At 41.2% G+C, this 24,240-nt stretch overlaps 1 protein-coding gene across 1 annotated transcript in view; it reads left to right on the plus strand.

Moving 5' to 3' along the window:
- Positions 1–793: 793 nt before the first annotated feature.
- The window catches only part of LOC126092476 (inactive dipeptidyl peptidase 10-like), a 623,654-nt gene continuing 600,207 nt past the window's right edge, over positions 794–24,240 (plus strand). The window contains exon 1 of the mRNA XM_049908091.1: positions 794–884. Within this exon, the coding sequence (XP_049764048.1) occupies positions 855–884 (30 nt within the window). The 5' untranslated portion in view covers positions 794–854. The remainder of the gene's footprint in view (positions 885–24,240) is intronic.

Below are 24,240 nucleotides of genomic sequence, written 5' to 3' on the forward strand. Positions count from 1 at the left end.
ATGTTTAGACATGTTCATTCGTGACTGTGGACACACGTTAGCTTACCATAACATAATGCCAAGGTTATTTTAGGCTTTGCAAGAAATGTTTCTGCGGTTGGGAAGGTGCTGAATATCTTCTCATTCGAAGTGTGGAGTTGGACCAGTTAGCAATACGCCCCGTGATTGCGACAGTGTGGTGTTTGAGCGGAGCAACTTACCGACATTCACTGTTATGGTAAATGGTGACCGACGTGCGTTTAGCCCACGAGAGAAGAAAATAAAGACTATTTTTCGGTGTATTAATTACAACTGATGAAAGCAATAGTAAAATATTAGCGAACAGTATCGCAAAGGAATCTAAATTTTGTTTTCAAAATGGCTAGCGCCCATTCTGAGAAGTTCACCAGTCTACTTTAAGTGGTAGAAGTCCTGATACTGTGATGATACACGATACATGTTGCTTTCATTACAGTGGACAGCCACGGAACTCTAAGGCAAATAAAACTGCGAAAACGAAAAGACTCAAACACATCGGTTGAAGCAGGCACACTTGGTGTCAGTACTAGTGTTGCTGGAAGCCGTAGTAGTATTCATGTATGTTCGACGCTGTCATAAAGCTAGTTTCCGCAAGTAAAAATCTCATAGCTACATCGTGACAAGTGTCTCATTTCCGTGTTTGGAGAACTGTGCCTTTGAGAGCATTGGATTTGCACCTTGAGAGTATAATTTGGGGAGGTCGGGGCTCAATATACTCGCAGAACTGAAGAATTGGAGCGATGAGTATTGCGGAGGCGAGCGTGGACGAGGTGGAGGTGCCAGAGGCGGTCGCACCGGGACAGGCGACGGGCGTCGAACCTGCGCCACACTGCGAGATGGACGCGCTGCTGCTCGGCAGGATGGCGGTGAGTGCAACTCTCTAAACAATAGCTCTATAATTTTTTGTTATTCATTATGTACACTACATGTTAAGGGTAACGAGAAAAGTGCAGGTAAGTCAGTTTGTGGCTGGAGTTGGGTTACTGGCGTCATTCGATGTTCAATGATGAATAGTTTTTACTGATAGGTCGAAAGGGGCAAATAATGTGTTAGTTCAGGAGGTGGCCATAGTAGAAGTTTTGTTCTACTGTGAAGAAACGGTGAGAGTAAAGCGGAAGGCGTAAAGAAGCACGTAGGTTATCCAGCGGGCGACAAAGGGCAGCGCAATATTGTTGCTCACAGTGTATCAGCGTTTCCTGTTATGAGACTGTATACAATCAGCTTCTTTTTTCGCAACACTTGACATATTTTATACTTCGCAGAATTGGCACTGTTGGTCAGTATAAACATGTTGCCAGTGTTTTTGTATTCTAAATGAGTTCAGAGGAGAATGAAAAGAACGATGAACGAACGGAGGAAAGGCAAATGGGAGTGCGCAGAAATTTATCTAAATGGGCCCAAGATTCTAAAATTATGATTTTTGGATCGATGAGTTTCAGAAAGTGTCGTACTCCAAGAACTATATTTGAAAGGAAATATCAGATTTTAAGAAAAAATTCGTCAGTGGAAAAGAAGGAGTTGTCCAGGAGCAATCATTTTAACTTATATTTAAAGCTTTCTTTGCTACTTGTCAGACTTTTTTTATTGGTAAATGATCAATAATTTTTGTTGCTGCATATTGATCGAACTGCTTCCTGCGCCACCGACAGCTTTAAAAATGGATATTGAAGGTCATTTATCCCTCTAGTGTTGTGAGTTTGGACATCGCTGTTCATCTCAAATTGTGATGGATTATTTGTGACGAGTTTCATTAGCTGTGTACTGTGACGGCGCGGATAAAATGATTAGTTGCTTGAAGAGGTATCTACAAGACGCCCGTGCCTAAGCATCACATATTATTCTTACCGCTCTATTTTGTGAAATCAATGCTTTCTTTCTAAGCGGTGAATTACCCCAGAGAATTATTCCGTAAGGCATTATTGAGTGGAAATGTGCGAAATAATCTAGGAGGCTGATGCATTTGTTTCCAAAATTTGACAGTTATACGAAGAGTAAAAGTAGCTGAACTTAATTGTTTGAGAATCTCAGTAATATGTTTCTTCAGTTCAAGTTGTCGTCAACACGTACAACCGAATATTTGAAGCATTCTACACAATTTACTGACTCCTGCTCATGTCCTACATCAATTGCAATAAGACCATATTTTTTATACAGAACTGAACGTAGTGTCTTTTTTCGAAATTTAGGGAGATTCCTTTTTCACAAAACTACTTAATAATTTTTTGAAAAATACCATTTACCAACTCTTCTGTTGCTGTCTTTTTAATGGTATTTATTACAACACTAATATCGTATGCAAAAAGTACCAGTTTCACTCGTTAATTGTCAAGTGGAAGGTTTTTAACATATGCAAGGAATAGGAGAGAATCCAAAATTGAACTCTGTAGGACTCCACTTGTGATTCCTGCCCAGTCACTAATTTTTTTCTTACCTTTCCAACATCTTCTGCGTTATTCAGCACAACCTTTTGCGTTCTGTTTCTAATATATGGTTCATACCAGCTGTGCGTACATATAAACTATACTGTACCACAAACGTTTGATAGTTATCCATACGTAAAATATAAGCACATTTCATTAATATGTGGAAAGCACTTCCTTTTATTTTATCAATATGAGTACTGATACCAAATTTTTGATTTAACGATCTGAAATTACATCCTCGTAAAATCCATATTGTCCAATGAGTTTACCGTGTGTAATGGGCAATGGTAAAACGTTGCACTCTAATTATGGAAGACGGCAGTTTATGCCCCTTCTAGCCATCCTGGTTCATGTTTTCCATAATTTCCTTCTACCGTTTAATGTGAATGGATTACATGCATAAATTGTCACACATTTCTTTCACATAGTTTAATTTTTTTGTGATACACTTTTAAACATAACTTCTTGCAAATGACTATTCTGTACTCGCTGCAGTGGCATTTAGTGTCATTTATTGCAGCCTTTCCCGTTTGTCTATAAGACAGTATGGTTCCATAGTTCAAAAAATGAAGAAGCACCAGAAAAGAGTGCAACATTTCGAAGAAAGTTTTACGAAATCAAGTTGACGTCTGACACAATTGTTCTTTCACAAAGTCAGGATAATCGTCTGAATAGTCGATATCGTCATCATCTCTGTCACTATAGACAAAATCTTGCCACAATTTACGCAATATTTCGTCGTCCATAAGACCACACGAAGCCACGTTTCTTTGCGTACTGAACGAACAGCTGCCGCCCTTCTGCAGCATGACTTCATGCAACAAACGGCTGTTTCAGAAATTGCATGTCCCTCGGAACACAATGAAGACCCGTCAGTATATGTGGTTTCGTATTTAAAAGTGGGAGAAATTGTATCCCGCTACATGTCGAGATCGGCAGTCTACCGAAATTTTTCTCTTCCTGTCAGTTGCCGGGATTGGCAGTCAAAGTGTTAATAACAGTAGTTGTACTTATATTTAAATGCATTATTCAATACGAGACACTATCAACAATTTTTACTAGGTGTTTGAATGTCATTTCTCTTTCACACATAGCTTTATATTATAACAGCCCTAATTAAATTTCATATTCCTTGCTACAACGATTTACCGTATATGAAGACGACTACTATAGTAATCCTCATTCACAAACTTAGTTGACGGCTGAATGCACCAACGTAAATTAAAATTTAGTACATATTAAAATAATACTTTATGCGTAAGTAGTATAGTTTGTTACGAAGCAGGAAAAATACTCTCTGAAGAAGCTCTTGACGTTTTTGGATTCGGCTGTTAGTTGCTAGCTGCATATTAAGAATATTGTGAGCCGCGTGTATACTTGATTGGGGCCGCAATGTGACGACCATTGCTCTAAAGCATCCCCCAGGATCGGCCGATAGGGCCGATTCGTAGTAACCTAGGACTGAACCGAGGTGATACTTTCTCCCCTGTTTGATACAGACGTGCCAACGGGACTGCAGAATTCGTAATTTTGAATGAATACTCAGTGTTCCACCAAATACAGTTTGAGAAGGCTCCTGGACATCTGTTCAACCCTGATATTTCACACTTTCTCTCTCTCTTCTACCGTACAAAATGATATTTCTTCTTTTTGTTTGAGGCATTTGGGTGTACAGATGAAAACATCTACACCATAACATGATCGTGTTATACAATCACCCTGCCGAGTAAAATCGAAAGCAGGCTGTGAAAACCTTGAACTTACTTATTTGTCCAAGAACTAATGCTCACATATTGTCGTGGTTTTGATTAACTAGTGCAGCTGGGGAAGGGGCTGTCCTCGTGAGAATTTGGGAAGGTTGTCAGGCAGACACCATGCAGGCACGTTTGTATTGTACTGCATTGTATGTTAACCGGGGACCTAGAAACGACGGAGAGACTCCGTCCCCGCCGCAGCCGCAGTGGTCCACAACCCCACGACGACTACCGCAGTCCACTTCACCCCTCCGCCGCCCCTCACCGAACCCAGAGTTATTGTGCTGTTCGGCCCCCGGTGGATCCCCCAGGGAACGTCTCACACCAGACGAGTGTAACCCCTATGTTTGTGTGGTTGAGTAAGGGTGGTGTACGCGTACGTCGAGAACTTGTTCGCGCAGCAATCGCCGACATAGTGTAACTGAGGCGGAATAAGGGGAACCAGCCCGCATTCGCCGAGGCAGATGGTAAACTGCCTAAAAACCATCCACAGACTGGCTGGTTCACCGGACCTCGACACAAAACCGCCAGGCACTCCTTCCAGCACGGAAAGCCGTGTGTAAGACCAGACCGCACGGTCAACCGAGCGGGCTCAGGCATGTTTACTTATGCTGGCTGCTGAGTTTGCAGTTAGACAACAGTTGTACGAGGAAACGACAGAGAAAAGGTCGCATACTCTTACAGGGTGTTTCAAAAATGACCGGTATATTTGAAACGGCAATAAAAACTAAACGAGCAGCGATAGAAATACACCGTTTGTTGCAATATGCTTGGGACAACAGTACATTTTCAGGCGGACAAACTTTCGAAATTACAGTAGTTACAATTTTCAACAACAGATGGCGCTGCAAGTGATGTGAAAGATATAGAAGACAACGCAGTCTGTGGGTGCGCCATTCTGTATGTCGTCTTTCTGCTGTAAGCGTGTGCTGTTCACAACGTGCAAGTGTGCTGTAGATAACATGGTTTATTCCTTAGAACAGAGGATTTTTCTGGTGTTGGAATTCCACCGCCTAGAACACAGTGTTGTTGCAACAAGACGAAGTTTTCAACGGAGGTTTAATGTAACCAAAGGACCGAAAAGCGATACAATAAAGGATCTGTTTGAAAAATTTTAACGGACTGGGAACGTGACGGATGAATGTGCTGGAAAGGTAGGGCGACCGCGTACGGCAACCACAGAGGGCAACGCGCAGCTAGTGCAGCAGGTGATCCAGCAGTGGCCTCGGGTTTCCGTTCGCCGTGTTGCAGCTGCAGTCCAAATGACGCCAACGTCCACGTATCGTCTCATGCGCCAGTGTTTACACCTCTATCCATACAAAATTCAAATGCGGCAACCCCTCAGCGCCGCTACCATTGCTGCACGAGAGACATTTGCTAACGATATAGTGCACAGGATTGATGACGGCGATATGCATGTGGGCAGCATTTGGTTTACTGACGAAGCTTATTTTTACCTGGACGGCTTCGTCAATAAACAGAACTGGCGCATATGGGGAACCGAAAAGCCCCATGTTGCAGTCCCATCGTCCCTGCATCCTCAAAAAGTACTGGTCTGAGCCGCCATTTCTTCCAAAGGAATCATTGGCCCATTTTTCAGATCCGAAACGATTACTGCATCACGCTATCTGGACATTCTTCGTGAATTTGTGGCGGTACAAACTGCCTTAGACGACACTGCGAACACCTCGTGGTTTATGCAAGATGGTGCCCGGCCACATCGCACGGCCGACGTCTTTAATTTCCTGAATGAATATTTCGATGATCGTGTGATTGCTTTGGGCTATCCGAAACATACAGGAGGCGGCGTGGATTGGCCTTCCTATTCGCCAGACATGAACCCCTGTGACTTCTTTCTGTGGGGACACTTGAAAGACCAGGTGTACCGCCAGAATCCAGAAACAATTGAACAGCTGAAGCAGTACATCTCATCTGCAAGTGAAGCCAATCCGCCAGACACGTTGTCAAAGGTTTCGGGTAATTTCATTCAGAGACTACGCCATATTATTGCTACGCATGGTGGATATGTGGAAAATATCGTACTATAGAGTTTCCCAGACCAGAGCGCCATCTGTTGTTGAAAATTGTAACTACTGTAATTTCGAAAGTTCATTCAGAGACTACGCCATATTATTGCTACGCATGGTGGATATGTGGAAAATATCGTACTATAGAGTTTCTCAGACCGCAGCGCCATCTGTTGTTGAAAATTGTAACTACTGTAATTTCGAAAGTTCGTTCAGAGACTACGCCATATTATTGCTACGCATGGTGGATATGTGGAAAATATCGTACTATAGAGTTTCCCAGACCGCAGCGCCATCTGTTGTTGAAAATTGTAACTACTGTAATTTCGAAAGTTTGTCTGCCTGAAAATGTACTGTTGTCCCAAGCACATTGCAACAAACGGTGTATTTCTATCGCTGCTCGTTTAGTTTTTATTGCCGTTTCAAATATACCGGTCATTTTTGAAACACCCTGTATCTTGTCAGTCTTTACATCCGCCATGAATGCAGAACTGCGCTGATGTCGCCGCCGCACCAAGTAATCTGTGTACTGGTCGTACACTTTTACTCGGCCCATGAGCGGAGCATGCTGAGAGCGGAAGCTTCCGATCGGCTCAGAGCGCATAGGCTGTTGGCTCCCAGGGCAGCCATCTTACAGCTACAGCTTATAAAAGAAACGAACTTCTAATGGATTAATGCGTCACAGACAGCATCGGATGTGCATTTCAGAACCAGGGCAAAAACTTGATAGTGATTATGTTCATTTTGTAGCACACACCTTCTGATGAGTTCGGTATACAAAACATATATGATCGAGGAAATGTAAGACATGTTATTTTGTCTCAAGTTTGACAAAGTGCAGTGCCACGCCTCTTCACACAGCATTCTTCTATATTATCGCACGTCACTGTATTTCGCTCTGTGGAATTCAAATTGTATATTTTGTAATGGAGGCCATCAAGCCTATATTCAGGACAGTGGAAATTAAAATGTCCTGTGGTGCCTCTCCTGCTCCCAGTCGGCCGGTTTCACATCCTATCCCTCCCCCCCCCCCCCCCCTCCTTAAAAAATTAATGCTGGGTGGATTTATTTCTGACAGAGAGAATAAGAACTCCTCAGAAAATTTGCACTCTTTATTGCGAATTGCCTAATAACTTTATCTTTTATGCGACATAAAATTAAATATAGGAAACATAAAAGCAGTAAAGACAAGAGACGGGCAAGGGAGTACACATTTCTTTAATCCTTAGATCCCAGAAGTTTTTTCTCTCTGATCTTGCTACAACTTTGCACGGCGCGCTTTCCTTTCTGCGAAAGAATCTATTACCTCACCAAAGTTCATAAAAAGTTTTGTTACCTGAAAAATCAAAATGTCGTTGTCTAATACTGAAAACGGTGTTAACATGAACAGTACACAATAGTGGTGTGGTTTCTCGATTTGATTACGTCCGTTTTGTCCCTGTCTGCTACATTACTGGCCATTAAAATTGCTACACCAAGAAGAAATGCAGATGATAAACGGGTATTCATTGGACAAATATATTATACTAGAACTGACATGTGATTACATTTTCACGCAATTTGAGTGCATAGATCCTGAGAAATCAGTACCCAGAACAACCACCTCTGGTCGTAATAACGGCCTTGATACGCCTGGGCATTGAGTCAAACAGTGCTTGGATGGCGTGTACAGGCACAGTTGCCCATGCAGCTTAAACACGATACCACGGTTCATCAAGAGTAGTGGCTGGCGTATTGTGACGACCCAGTTGCTCGGCCACCATCGACCAAACGTTTTCAATTGGTGAGATATCTGCAGAATGTGCTGGCCAGGGCAGCAGCCGAACATTTTCTGTATCCAGAAAGGCCCGTACAGGACCTGCTACACGCGGTCGTGCATTATCCAACTGATATGTAGGGTTTCGTAGGGATCGAATGAAGGGTAGAGCCACGGGTCGTAACACATCTGAAATGTAACGTCCACCATTCAAAGTGCCGTCAAAGCGAACAAGAGGTGACCGAGACGTGTAACCAATGGCACCCCATACCATCACGCCGGGTGATACGCCAGTATGGCGATGACGAATACACGCTTCCACTGTGCGTTCACCGCGATGTCGCCAAACACGGGTGCGACAATCATGATACTGTAAACAGAACCTGGATTCATCCGAAAAAATGACGTTTTGCCATTAGTGCACCCAGGTTCGTCGCTGAGTACACCATCGCAGGCGCTCCTGTCTGTGATGTAGCGTCAAGGGTAATCGCAGCCATGGTCTCCGAGCTGATAGTCCATGCTGCTGCAAACGTCGTCGAACTGTTCCTGCAGATGGGTGTTGTCTTGCTAACGTCCCCATCTGTTGACTCAGGGATCGAGACATGGCTGCACGATCCGTTACAGCCATGCGGATAAGATGCCTGTCATCTCGACTGCTAGTGATACGAGGCCGTTGGGTCCAGCACGGTGTTCCGTATTACCCTCCTGAATCCACCGATTCCATATTCTGCTAACAGTCATTGGATCTCGACCAACGCGAGCAGCAATGTCGCGATACGATAAACCGCAATCGCGATAGGCTACAATCCGACCTTTATCAAAGTCAGAAACGTGATGGTACGCATTTCTCCTCCTTACACGAGGCATCACAACAATGTTTAATCAGGCAATGCGGTCAACTGCTGTTTGTGTATGAGAAATCGGTTGGAAACTTTCCTCATGTGAGCACGTTGTAGGTGTCGCCACCGGCGCCAACCTTGTGTGAATGCTCTGAAAAGCTAATCATTTGCATATCACAGCATCTTTTTCATGTCGGTTAAAATTCGCGTCTGTAGTACGTCATCTTCGTGGTGTAGCAATTTTAATGGGCAGTAGTGTAGATGAAACGAAATAAGCCTTTCTAATATTGCAGCAATATCATGCCTTTTTGGCCTACTACAAGCTAAATGTTTTATGTTTTGAAATAATTTCACATTTCATTTATACGCTCCAGTTTCTCAAGCAAGAGATCGAAAAGTAGTAGTTATACGAAATTTTTATATAAATTTGGAATCGTCATATTCTTCCGTATCACTAATTCTGTAACTATTCCTGCCATTGTCAAATCTCATTATCCAGCCAACGTTAGTAACCTTGCCAGAATCGCCGGTTTGGTTATCCTGCATTTATTCCCCGGTTAGGCGTTATTACGTGTTCGTAAAATGTGTTTGCCACTCTATTCCGAGAATACAGCTTAGGCAGTTGCTAACCGGGTATTGTACAACTGGCCCTTAGTAGTATAGCGATCTGGCAACAATTTTCCGTCCAAATTTCACTTTCTTGGATACACCGAGAAGATAGTAATCTTTCTTACCTGTTCTTCCTGTTAGTTGTTTATTTCCACTCTGGTAGTCTGAACCTATGTATTTCGCTAATAATTATAGCAACGCTTATCATTCGCACACCCAGTCGACCTCATAAACAAACAGCGCTTGGCATTCAAAGGTTCGTGTTTATTCGGCTCAGCTCGTATAGTCCCGTCCCATTTTGTCTGCAGGTAAGTTTTTTTCATTTCTAGGTGCCACGTGGATTCCCCTGGCAAAGGCGTCAAGTACACTATGCACGCATTCAAAAATTAACTTATGATTCGTTCGGCCGGCCGCGGTGGTCTAGCGGTTCTAGGCGCTAAGTCCGGAACCGCGCGACCGCTACGGTCGCAGGTTCGAATCCTGCCTCGGGCATGGATGTGTGTGATGTCCTTAGGTTAGTTAGGTTTAAGTAGTTCTAAGTTCTAGGGGACTTATGACCACAGATGTTGAGTCCCATAGTGCTCAGAGCCATGATTCGTTCAGAAATCAACTTAGAATGTGTTCAAAAAAAAAAAAAAAAATTAAAAAACCAACTGGGATGCGCTTCAAAAGAATATGAACAATCGATAGGCCAACGTGCCTTGGATGCAAAGCGCTTTGTGAAACAAGTACCCCCCCTCCCTCAAGAATATGAATTTGGCGCCCCCTGAAACTGGCGCCCCCCTGAAATTGGCGCCCGGGGCAGATATCCTGGTTTGCCCTCCCCTCTCCTCCCCGCCCCCCCCCCTCCCTCAAGAATATGAATTTGGCGCCCCCTGAAACTGGCGCCCCCCTGAAATTGGCGCCCGGGGCAGATATCCTGGTTTGCCCTCCCCTCTCCTCCCCGCCCCCCCCCCTCCCCCCTTAGATCCGGGCATGATCATAGAAGGGACACAAAAGTAAGCATGACCTTGATGTGTGAGTAGTCGAAAATAGAATCTTATTATTACGAAATAAGTATTACTTATGAAAACTATAAAGACTGACTAGGTAGAAGTAAAAACTTACGAAAGTACGAGTTACTTCCACTCTCATCTTCCGTCGAAGCGTCAGTGCTGTAGTCTTTACGAAATAAGTATTTTTTTATGAAAACTATAAGGTGTGAATAGGTCAAAGTAAAAACTTACGAAACTAAGAGCCGATTCCATTCAGTTGCTCCGTGCTTGAGTCGTCGGATTAGTAGGTGGTGCTGCCTGGACCTGCATTAATGACAATATTGTCAACGGTAATTTGCATCACACCGACACACCTCTCAGCTCTCGCGCCTTTCGGCAGTAGAATTCCCAGTCTTCGGTGGTGAGAGACTGATAGGCAGCGTCGGCAAATTTTAAAAAGTTTCCAGCGGACATATCCCCTATTATACTTCGTCTCTGATTTGTCGTTTTAAGTTAGCCCATGCAAACTCAACTGCATTCAGATCGCAGTTGTATGGCGGTAATGTGACGAATTTGTGCGCTTTACTTGCGGCCAATTGCTCAGTTACATACGATTTTTCGGAGGACCGGTTTTGGAGAATTAACTCATGTCCTCATTCCGCAAGCTTTCGTCACATCGGACCTCCCTAGTTTGCAGCCACTCGACTATCGTCGCCTCCGTATCATATCTCATCTGTTGTTTATCGACCTTCCTGCAACGATAGGGTGCACTATCGAGCACAATTGATAGGTCGTGGCGGTAGAGTTGGAAGAACCTTGTCCTCAAACCGTTTTTCAAAATTCGCAGAATTCATGTGCCCATGGAAGTCCCCGTGCGAGAATCTGGTCGAAACCAGGAGCTCTGTTTCTTTAGAAGCCCCTTTCTGGAACCGACGCTTCCTATAAAGAGGCTCCTGGAGACACTTCTCCACACTGTGGCTCCCGCCACCCCTGGACTTTGGCAGCGTTTCCCAAAGCTCATACTTGTATATCCAGGACTCGCCAAGGTAGCAAATTTTAGTCCCAACTGCTCTGACATTTCTCATTTCAACTACGAAGCGAGACTTCCCGAACATATGTCTCCGCGTTCAATTAATAAATGCCTCTTATTTTGGACCTTTTTTCACTTGAAGCCCATGGGTTTTATTAATATCTTCAAGGAGGTAGCACTCCATTTCCAGTCGATTATACTTTTTAGTACATACAGCAAATTACTTATGGTGGATACAATCTTCTTTTGGGTATAAAATTCTTCGATAGTTTCTCTAATTACCCATTTATTAAAATCATCGACTGAAGTCTGAATTTCGCCAATTCTTCTCCTAAGAGGGGTAAAAGAAAAATAATTCTTAGAAAGTTGGACTGCACTCTGCACTGAATACATCGAAATGAAGTGAAATTGCATTTGTCTTTACAAGAAATTTGCAATAGTACTTCTATAAAAAATTACTTGGCAGTAATATTGAAAATACCCTTAGGCCATGGCAATATTTTCGTTATTAATGGTTTGGCAGTAATAACGAAAATACTGCCGTGGTATAGGGGTGAAACGTGCCCTTAGAAAAATTATACATGACTGTGCTTAAACTGACACACAATATTTTTAGCTCAACGTAATATGACTTTTAATAATCCCTACAAAAGAATGACCATGACTAACATTAAACTATACCTTTCACAAATCATTTACCTCACAAAAATCTTCGTTACTCGAACTACTGCAATACAGCAAGTGCCACTACTGCCAGCTAAATAAAAGATTCAAACTACTGAAGGCACTAACTCCTGATAGGCATAGTTAGCAAATGAAAGATTTTGATAGAGAACAAACAATGTATTTACCTTAATAGTGTTCAAAGGTCATAATATATATAGCAGTTCATGACATCCATTCTTACAAATGTACTGTTTCTGATGGGCACACGTCCAGATCATCCGCTCTCAAAAATCCGCCATCTCACTCCCCACATCCACCACTGCTGGCGGCTCACCTCCAACTGCGCAGTGCTACGCGCTGTTAACATCCAGCTGCCCAACACTACAATAGCAAACAACAATGCAAACCAGCCACAGACTGCACACAGCACAGCCAGTGATTTTCATACAGAGTGCTACGTGGCGTTACCAATATAAAAGCCTAAACAGCCTACTTACATAGCCCCCATGCTCCCCACAAAAAATTTTGCAAATTGTTTTAGGCAGTGGCCAATACAGATTTGAAAAAGTTTTTCATAATCATAATTACAATAACAAAGAAATCAAATGCACACACTTATTGATACAATGTTGGTCAAAAGCTAAAATTTTCTCACAGTCCATAAAGACAGTCCCGATCATTCATCATAATAGTAATTACAGTTTTTTTTTTACAAAGTCTCATTAGTAAAAGAAATTGCACACAGAAGTAGTGGATTTCCATGCAGTCTTGAAGAAGTAGTGTTGTCCTTCCAACAGAAAGACAGTGCTGACTCTTGACATGCAGACAGGTAATGGGCCACAACAGAGCAAACCCACAGCAGAGTCAGTCGAAGTTTTGAAGAATATTGGTAGGTAGGTCATCACAGAGCAGACCCACTGTAGTCCTAGTAGAGATTATGGTATTGGTGGGCCACCAGAGGTGCAGACCCACTGCAGTCCTTGTATAAATAATGGTATTGGTGGGCCATCGAAGGTGCAGACCCACTTCAGTCCTTGTAGAGACGGCCAGCAGCCATCTGTTGCGACTGTGCAGGTGCACAATCACCATCGAAGAGTCTTGCGGACAATGTAGCAAGTCCATAAACCACCACTTGTGCACTCACAAAGCTTTTGGAATTGTCCTTAGAAACAGCAATGCTGTTAACCAGTCCCTTGCTGAATTATTAACATACGTGCAAACACTAACAGTCCCTACTTCTCACATATTGTGCATTACTATGACCAACAGAAACATGTGCACTGAAATGAATGCTTACAAGTTACTTAATTTGCTGAACTGGTGTCCATTACAATTTTATTAGATGAGAATACAATTACAAAGATACAGAAAACATCATTAAAACATAATAATACAGATATCATTTGTAGTAATACAGGCTTTACAAAAGAATAGAAATAAACATATACATCAGTTTTACAGGAATTATGACATAAGTAAATATATAAAATCATGATAACAGTTTTCGAAACATTAATTTCACATATGAGCATTGAAACAGAACAGAATAAATAATGTCTAAACATCTCTACAAAGTAAATAACATATTATTAGAAAAATTCTACAACATAACTCTTATTAGCTAAACACATAAAGACAGGAAAAACACAAATTCACATAGCATAATAACACACAAGTACAGGACAGGGTTTGTTTTCAGTGTGACATTTGATACTGCAGTCCAACCCAAAACTTCATTCTGTAGATCTTTCCTCTTATTTCAACATTTGTTTCCACCATAAAAATCCTATCCAAGCATGCTTTCTGTATTCTGTTCACATCCTCTTTCAAAAATAGTTTTTCTCCACTGTACAAGACTTTTTTGGCCAAACCATTTTCTTATAGCTTCTCAATGCATTTCTTCCAATTCATCACAACTCGTTCTCTTATATAGCCTACCCCATCTTAATCTAACTTAAATCTACTGACCTCAGATGCTAAACTAATGGACGACACAATGCAGCAGCACAAAGCAATTAACACAAACAGCAATGACAAAAAAATGGAAATTGGCAAAGCAAGCTGCAATATATATAAATTAGCAAAGCAATTGCAATATTACAACTAATATAAGGCAATGTGCAGCAACAAGAAAAATAAATCAGTAGTAAAACTGGCTTAACAGAGTAATACAAAGTGAAATTCAGTAGCACTATGCCTGGCAAACAGCAGCAGCAAATGCAATAACTTATATCTAAACATGACAAAGCTCAAGCAGAAAAAATAGTACACTAAAGACAACAATGCAGATAAGGGAAATGTCTATTCACATCTTAATATCTATGTCATTTAAGTGGTGCACCACAAGAAGTTATTCTACCAAAAAAATTACCAAGTAGTTGAAAAGAAAATTATGTATGCAGTAACTGTTATTAATCCCTTCTTATTGTTCTTTCCTATCCAAGTGCTCCTTTTTCGAAGAATGTGGATCATAAAATTATTATTTAATAGATCTGTTGACAGAAAATGTTCACATTAGCAAATGCATTTAATTTTATTTTATAAAACCAATGTTGCAACACAGCTGGAAACCAGATATCAAATGAAATAAGCAACTATGTACAAAGGAAAGCATAAAAATATCATTCAATAGTCATGTGGCATTTCATAAGTTAGTAGAAATTCTCTCAACTCTCGTAGAAAGATGCTTGTCGTAATCAGGTGTACAGATGTAAGTATCTTTCCAAGTAATGAGCGTGTCGTATTTGCGATACTTTCTAGAAAGGAATGTCAATAGCGAGGTTAATGGCCTCTCCTTTTTTTCCACCTGTGCCTCTGAAGGGCACACACTAATGGCTTTTTTCCAGGCGACTGTCGCGCAGCTGGGTGGTTACAATGACCTACCTTCCTTACCGAAATATTTACGACATCAGTTTCCGCTACAGTGACAGTTTGATACAAATAAAATTTCAGAGGTCGAAATAATTGCGTTACAAATCTGTAGAAACAAAATCCTATAAATATTGTCCAAAAAATTTTCGCCAGCATTGTGATACATTCACGCATTTACACACATTTCATAACTCTTAAAGTACGATTCTTGGTTTCCAACATCCTTTTTCACAAGTCAGGGTCCCTAACCACTACTCATTATTCGTTACCTTATTACACATATACATATTCGTCGACACTTCTTCAATATTTCATCATAATAAATACGTAGCATAATCAAATTCCTCATGTAGCATAAGCTTATTGATCATAAACATACCTCAACAGCAAAATACACATGGTCGTTATAATAATAACATCATAACACTTCAGTCAAATCTCAAAATCGTCGTAGCTTCCTCCAATAATATCAAAACCTACAGAAAATTCTCTGCTCATTTCAATATTGTCATCTACCTCAAATGTACTTTAAAAATCATGATCCCATACCAAATACATCATTCAAAGCTCTCATAGTGTCACAATGGTTCCGAAAAAATATGAACAGTTCACAAAGTACAGACAAAATATATTTTCATAAGTGTGAAGTTATCCAACTGTGCAATTGTGTAAACATGTGTCACTGATGTAGTAAAAACATGTTTGTTTCTATGTCAAATAATCAGATAGCTGTGTAATTCTGTTTTAGAGGAATATGGTACCGATGTGTAAAGTTGTATAAGCAAATACCATATTAGCTAGGGCTCCTTGTGTTTGCCACACACATGGTACACAAAGTAAGCGTGTACCCCCCTGAGGATTAATGTAATTATAACCTCAGGAGTTACAGTTTACAGCAATGGAATGAAATGTATCACGGAAAACCTTTGTATCATTGTAATTCAAAAATCTTTAAAAATAAATGGTTTAAGTACAAAATTAATCACTCAAGTGCATGTCCTGTAGTGCTAAATGTGCGTCTTGCTGTAAGATAATTCTGTGGAAGTGTCATAGTTATCGTCCTCTGTAAGCAAAGTTCTGCTGAAGTCAATGTACTTACCTCATCATAAACGAAAGTGAAATGCTTTGCATATAGATATCGTAGTTATTATGTACCTTACCGTGATCAAGAAAGTACTATAATGTAACGTATTGTTGTGCTACGAAAAAGGCTGTCTCATTGTAGCTATACCACAAAAGTTGCCACTAAAACATGTTTTACTTTCCAGAATAATACAGAAAAACTGTGCAGAAATAAAACAGATACACCGCAAAAGCAACAATGTAAATTGTGTCACATATTAGTAGCATCGTGTTATAATCGTGTAGCTATCAAAGAAACCAAATGCTAAATCATCTTTAATCTCACCGAATGTACTTCAAATAAAGAGTATCTTTTCAAGTAAACCAAAATGTTGCATTAAAATCTCATTAGCAGTATATGTTCTAAGTATGTAAGCCTGATATTCGTTACGTAATCGTGCAACTAACAAGCAAGAATGTACACACACAATAACACTGTGTCGTCTGTTCACTATAACAATGCATTCATAAGTTCTGTTTAACTAAGTTCTCTTGGTTCTTGACTGGATATTTAACTTCAGACATGGTTGCATGTTAACAGTTTCTAAGTCTGACAAAGCATACTAGTAATGTAAAATGAAAAATTTTATAGCAAAGACTAAGTTAAAAAGCAGTTTATCTCTCAAGTACCGGTTTTACATGTGTAGTGTGGTGCAATCCTTTACCTTTTCTAGTGCACAGAGTTTCAACTTCAAATTAATTATCATGTTGATAACGTCGGTAAGGAATACTAAAATTTTTCTCAAGGTTAGCATCTATGTTATTTTTCTCTGAGCCAGCCGGCGCACGTGGCTGCCTGCGGTGCGAGTCATTGTCTGCTATCTCTTTGTTGGCGCGTGTCGTTATTGGGATTAGGAGACCTAACTTCTACAAATTCACCTTGTCGAGAAGGCACTGCCCTGTTTGAATTCCGCCAGTTCTGATGCAATTCAGGTCTGTCGTTACGATTATATCGTCTGTCGTCATGTCGGTAGATTCCATAGTTTCTTTCTTGTCAGTCACATGGTGAGAATTTCTCCCTGAATCGTAACTGCGCGCTGGACCATTGCGTCTGAAGCTATTCTGTCTCCCTTGATAATAATTATTTTGGTTCATATTGTCTGTTTCTCTGATTGTCTCTGTGATAGTCACTACCGTGGAGAGGTGATCTTTCCCTGTAATTATTACTACTCTGCCAACGGTTGTCATACGGGTGGTGTCTGTTTTGGTCACGATTTGTGTTGTGAGAATAGCCTTGTCGTGTCCAGTTATTATTTCTTTCATCGCGGAATTGCGACGGATGTGACCTGTAATTGTTGTGTTCCTGTTTTTGCGTTCCGCGATTGTCAGTGTCAATTTCTAATTCTTGTAAGAGTCCCTGAAAAGCCTCAATGTCGTCTTTGCAACGTCCTGCCAAAATAATATGTCGTAAATGTTCAGGTAATTTGATTAAGCAAATGCGGATGATTTCTGAGGGGCTGTAAGGGTTTGACAGGTACTGATTCTTGTGCAACATGTCTTCAAAATATTTCACAAGACTGGGTAATTCAGATTGTTCGAAATGTTTCATCATTATGATGCTATGTTTTACTCGGTCTTGTGTGGCTTGAGACCAATATGCTGAGAGGAAGGCATGATAAAATTCTCCTTCACTGTGGCAATCGTGAATTACCGATCGCATTCTTACAGCTGGTTCATTCTCTAAGTAGCCACACATAAATTCTAATCTGTGCTGTAATGACCAGTTGGGAGGAAAACAATGATAGAATTGATGAAGCCACGCTTGTGGATGAATGTCGTTGCCGGAATTCTTAAATGTTTTGAATTTACATGTAGTAATAAACAGCTTATAGTCAAAATCATCATGTCGGCGAGTCGCATATCGGTCATTGTTACTTCGTTTCGGCGGTTCCATCTCAAAATTCGGTGTACCTTGCCAATTTCTTTCATAATTTCCGAAGTACCCCGTGTTATAATTTTGTGGATGTTTCGTATTTCTATGTCCCTCTTCCCATACTGGAGCGCGAGTGTCCTCTGAAATACGTAATTCTTGTATTACCTGTGTCAGCTGATCTTGTACTTCCCGGATTTCTCTTTGGTGTTGTGTATTAATTTGATTCTGATTTTGTTTGAATTTCCTAATTTGTTCGCACTCTTCTGTGTCATTAAAGACTACCGGTTTTGTGTCATTCAGATTATCATCTACCTTCGTAGATAAATTATTTAGCTGATCCGAAAGTTCAACTACTTTCTCTGATAATGAACTAATTTCCTCTATGTGTCTTTCTGAACCAATTTTCAGAGTATATACTGTGTCCTTTAAGTTTTCCTGAGTTTTTGCAAGTTGCATAACCAAATCGGTAGATGCAACTGAGTCAATTTTACCTTGCAAGGTCTCATGATTTTCATGAACAATAGTTTGCAGTTCTTTTATGGCTGCTTCGTGATTCTGTAATGCATTTTCATGCCGTGAAAAAATAGGTTGAAAATGCTCACAAATTTGTGTTTTTACGTCATTACAGACGTTTTGACATTTTGGTTCAATGTTACATAATTCAGTAGTTAAATCTTCACGTGTTTGTTCAAGCGTGGTGTCTAACTTCCGAAGATTTTGTTCCATTGTGTCTAACTTTTGAAGCTTTTGCTGTGTTTGTCTCTGATTTTGTTCCATTTGTTGCATTAATTGCAATAATAATGTATTAGTGCCTGGAATCTGTTTCTCTATGCTTTTTGGCAGTGCATTTTCACCGGCAACATTCACATTTTGACAAGCAGAAAATGTGTCTTGAGTCATTTGAGAAGACGGTGAAGACCCAAAACCTGAGTCTACAGTATTTGCAATATTACGTGTTCTGTCATTTCGGATTCCTGAGGCGAGCTGTTGCCGACCGATCGATCGATAATGCTTCCCTGTCCACTACTTTTTTTTGTCTACACCGTCCGCCCCAGTAGCTGAGTGGTCAGCGTGACGGATTGCCGTCCTCCGGGCCCGGGTTCGATTCCCGGCTGGGTCGGAGATTTTCTCCGCTCAGGGACTGGGTGTTGTGTTGTGTTCATCATCATTTCATCCCCATCCGGCGTGCAGGTCGCCCAATGTGGCGCCGAATGTAATAAGACCTGCGCCAAGGCGGCCGGACCTGCCCCGCGAGGGGCCTCCCGGCCACTGACGCCAAACGCTCATCATCATCATCATCATTGTCTACACCATTATTTGCCGCCCGCTCCATTTCCCTATGCACAATTACCAAATTACTAATTCGAATGTCTGTTAATTCATTACACAGTGGTGCTGATAAGCTACGCTCGTCGTCACTATTATTTCTCAGTTTACTTTGGAGCCTAGTGTTACGTTTTTCACACGCCATTATTGTCACAATATTTCACACGATAACACAGAAAAGCACAATTTGAAGATCAAAAATAAGAGAACACATTAACATAGCACTGAAAATAATATCTAGTTAATTGCAAGCGCAGCTGCGAAATACTTGGTGCAAATCTACATGCATGCCACAACTGTTTTACTGTACAACAATGAAAGACTGCAACTACAAAGGAGATTCTCTCTACAATTACGCGCTAGCAATAAACAAAAGCTACACTAATTACTCAAACTACAAGAAAAAATCAGAAGATTCCAATGAGGTATCCTCGGCTAAGGGTCGTCATATGAAACGTCCCCTTAGCAAAATTATACATGACTGTGCTTAAACTGACACACAATATTTTTAGCGCAACGCAATCTGACTTTTAATAATCCCTACAAAAGAATGGCCCTGACTAACATTAAACTATACCTTTCACAAATCACTTACCTCACAAAACTCTTCGTTACTCGAACTACTGCAATACAGCAAGCGCCACTACTGCCAGCTAAATAAAAGATTCAAACTACTGAAGGCACTAACTACTGATAGCAATAGTTGGCAAATGAAAGATTTTGATAGAGAACAAACAATGTATTTACCTTAATAGTGTTCAAAAGTCATAATATATATAGCAGTTCATGACATCCATTCTTACAAATGTACTGTTTCTGATGGGCACATGTCCAGATCATCCGCTCTCAAAAATCCACCATCTCACTTCCCCACGTCCACCGCTGCTGGCGGCTCACCTCCAACTGCGCAACGCTACGCGCTGTTAACATCCAGCTGCCCAACACTACAATAGCAAACAACAATGCAAACCAGCCACAGACTGCACACAGCACAGCCATTGTTTTCATACAGAGCGCTACGTGGCGTTACCAATATAAAAGCCTAAACAGCCTACTTACAGTGGTAGCGTCTTTGATTAGTAATCGAAACGTCCTCGGTTCCGGGTTCGAAACCAAAGACTTCTGGCATAAGAAGTCACCCTCATTCTGCCAACAACCTTGTCAAAGAGGGTGGAGGAGCGGACAGAGGTTCTCTTGTCCTTGCGGTGGGAAACTGCCCCTAAAGGAGGAAGAATCGGGTATGATCAACGGCATGAGGATGCAGAAGGCAATGGAAACCACTGCATTAAATTGAAAAAGTGTCATGATGATCTCTCCATTGGCAAAAGATTCCACAATAGGCCCCCTTTCCTATCTCTGGGAGGGGACTGACAAGCGGTAGGTGACCATTAGAAAAGAGTGAATAATCAACGAAAGGATAACGTTCTACGAGTGGGAGATTGGAATGTCAGAAGCTTGATTGTGGTAGGAAAGCTAGAAAATCTGAAAAGTAAAATGCAAAGGCTCAATCTAGATATAGAAGGGGTCAGTGGAGTAAAATGCAAACGAGACAAGGGTTTCTGGTCAGATGAGTATAGGGTAATATCAACAGCAGCAGAAAATGGTATAACGCGAGTAGGATTCGTTATGAATAGAAAGGTACGGCAAAGAATATGTTACAGTGAACATTTCAGTGAGAGGGTTATTCTTGTCAGAATCGATAGCAAACCAACACCGGTTACGATAATTCAGGTATACATGCCGACGTCTCAAGCTGAAGATGAAGAGATAGAGACAGTATATGAGCATATTGAAAGGGTAATACAGTGCATAAGAGGAGATGAAAATCTAATAGTCATGGGGGGCTGGAAAGCTGTTGAAGGGGAAGGAGCAGAAAAAAAGGTTACAGGTGAATATGGGCTTGGGACAAGGAATGAGAGAGGAGAAAGACTAAAAAATTTCAGTTAGTAATAGCAAATACTCTGTTCAATAATCACAAGAGGAGGAGGTATACTTGGAAAAGATCGGGTGATATAGAAAGATTTCAGTTAGATTACATCACGGTCAGACAGAGATTCCTCAATCAGATACTGGATCGCCAGGTGTACCCAGGAGAAGATATAGACTCAGATTGCAAAATAGTAGTGGTGAAGAGTACACTGAAGTTTAAGACATTAGTTAGGAAGAATCAATACACAAAGAAGTGGGATACGGAAGTACTAAGGAATGACGAGATACGCTTGAAGTTCTCTAAGGCTATAGATACAGCAATAAGGAATAGTTCAGTAGGCAGTACAGTTGAAGAGGAATGGACATCTCTAAAAAGGGCACTCACAGAACCTGGAAAGGAAAACATAGGTACAAAGAAGGTAAGTGCAAAGAAACCATGGGTAACAAAAGAAATACTTCAGTTGATCGATTAAAGAAGGAAGTACAAAAATGTTCAGGGAAATTCAGGAATACAGGAATACAGTTCGCTGAGGAATGAAATAAATAGGAAAATCAGGGAAGCTAAGACGAAATGACTGCATGAAAAAGTGAAGAAATCGAAAAAAATGATTGTCAGAAGGACTGATTCAGCATACAGGAAAGTCAAAACAATCTTCGGTGATATTAAAAGCAAGGGTGGTAACATTAAGAGTGCAACGGGAATTCCACTGTTAAATGCCGAGGAGGAGAGGGTAGATAGGTGGAACGAGTATATTGAAGGCCTCTTTTCTTTTTTTTGGGGGGGAGGAGACTTGTCTGGAGAGATAGAAGAAGAAACAGGAGTCGATTTAGAAGAGAGAGGTGATCCAGTATTAGAATCAGAATTTAAGAGAGCTTTGGAGGACTTAAGATTAAATAAGGCAGAAGGCACTATTCACGTTGGTGTGTACAATGTATGAGTCTGGCTATATATATCATCTGACTTTCTGAAAAGTGTGAGAATTATCGCACAATCAGCTTAACAGCTCATGCATCCAAGTTGCTGACAAGAATAACATACAGAAGAAAGGAAAAGAAAATTGAGAATGTGTTGGATGACGATCAGTTTGGTTTTAGAAAAGGTAAAAAAAAGAAAAAATCAAGACTCGTTTAAAGGATTTGTCGACCTGGAAAAAGCGTTCGGCAATGTAAAATGGCATAAGATGTTCGAAATTCTGAGAAAAATAGGGGTGAGCCATAGGGAGAGACGGGTAATATACAGGGCTATTACAAATGACTGAAGCGATTTCATAAATTCACTGTAGCTCCATTCATTGACATATGGTCACGACACACTACAGATACGTAGAAAAACTCATAAAGTTTTGTTCGGCTGAAGCCGCACTTCAGGTTTCTGCCGTCAGAGCGCTCGAGAGCGCAGTGAGACAAAATGACGACAGGAGCCGAGAAAGCGTATGTCGTGCTTGAAATGCACTCACATCAGTCAGTCATAACAGTGCAACGACACTTCAGGACGAAGTTCAACAAAGATCCACCAACTGCTAACTCCATTCGGCGATGGTCTGCGCAGTTTAAAGCTTCTGGATGCCTCTGTAAGGGGAAATCAACGGGTCGGCCTACAGTGAGCGAAGAAACGGTTGAACGCGTGCGGGCAAGTTTCACGCGTAGCCCGCGGAAAATTGGCTCATGCCACAACTGGAGACCGACAGCGCCGACTTCATCTTTCAACAGGATGGTGCTCCACCGCACTTCCATCATGATGTTCGGCATTTCTTAAACAGGAGATTGGAAAACCGATGGATCGGTCGTGGTGGAGATCATGATCAGCAATTCATGTCATGGCCTCCACGCTCTCCCGACTTAACCCCATGCGATTTCTTTCTGTGGGGTTATGTGAAAGATTCAGTGTTTAAACCTCCTCTACCAAGAAACGTGCCAGAACTGCGAGCTCGCATCAATGATGCTTTCGAACTCATTGATGGGGACATGCTGCGCCGAGTGTGGGAGGAACTTGATTATCGGCTTGATGTCTGCCGAATCACTAAAGGGGCACATATCGAACATTTGTAAATGCCTAAAAAAACTTTTTGAGTTTTTGTATGTGTGTGCAAAGCATTGTGAAAATATCTCATATAATAGAGTTATTGTAGAGCTCTGAAATCGGTTCAATCATTTGTAATAACCCTGTATAATATGTACAAGAGCCAAGAGAGAATAATTAGAGTGACCGACCAAGAACGAAGCGCTGGGATTAAAAAGGGTGTAGGACAGGGATGTATCATTGCCCCTACTGTCAAATCTGTACATCGAAGCATCAATGATGGGAATAAAAGAAAGGGTCAGGAGTGGAATTAAAATTCAAGGTGAAAGAATATCAATGATACGATTCACTGGTGACATTGCTATCCTGAGTGAAAGTGAAGAAGAAAATGTTCAAATGTGTGTGAAATCTTATGGGACTTAACTGCTAAGGTCATCAGTCCCTAAGCTTGCACACTACTTAACCTAAATTATCTCAAGGACAAACACACACACACACACACACACACACACACCCATGCCCCAGGGAGGACTCGAACCTCCGCCAGGACCAGCCGCACAGTCCATGACTGCAGCGCCTTAGACCGGTCGGCTAATCCAACGCGAAAGTGAAGAAGAATTACATGATCTGCTGAAAGGAATGAACAATCTAATGAGACAGAATATGTATTTAGAATAAATCGAAGAGAGATGAAAGTAATGAGGAGTATCAGAAATGAGAACAGCGAGAAACTTAACATCAGGATTGATGGTCACGAAGTAGATGAAGTTAAGGAACTCTGCTACCTAGGTACAAAATAACAAATTGCGGATGGAGCAAGGAAGTTCCTGGCCAAGAGAGGGATACTAGTATAAAACATAGGCCTTAATTTGAGGAAGAAATTTCTGAGAATGTACGTCTGGAGTACAGTATTGGGAAAATCGGAACAGAAGAGAATCGAAGCATTTGAGATGTGGTGCTACAGGCGAATTTTTAAAATTACGTGGATTGATAAGGTAAGGAA

The sequence above is a fragment of the Schistocerca cancellata genome, chromosome 7 (genome assembly GCF_023864275.1).
Source record: "Schistocerca cancellata isolate TAMUIC-IGC-003103 chromosome 7, iqSchCanc2.1, whole genome shotgun sequence".
NCBI lineage: Eukaryota > Metazoa > Arthropoda > Insecta > Orthoptera > Acrididae > Schistocerca > Schistocerca cancellata.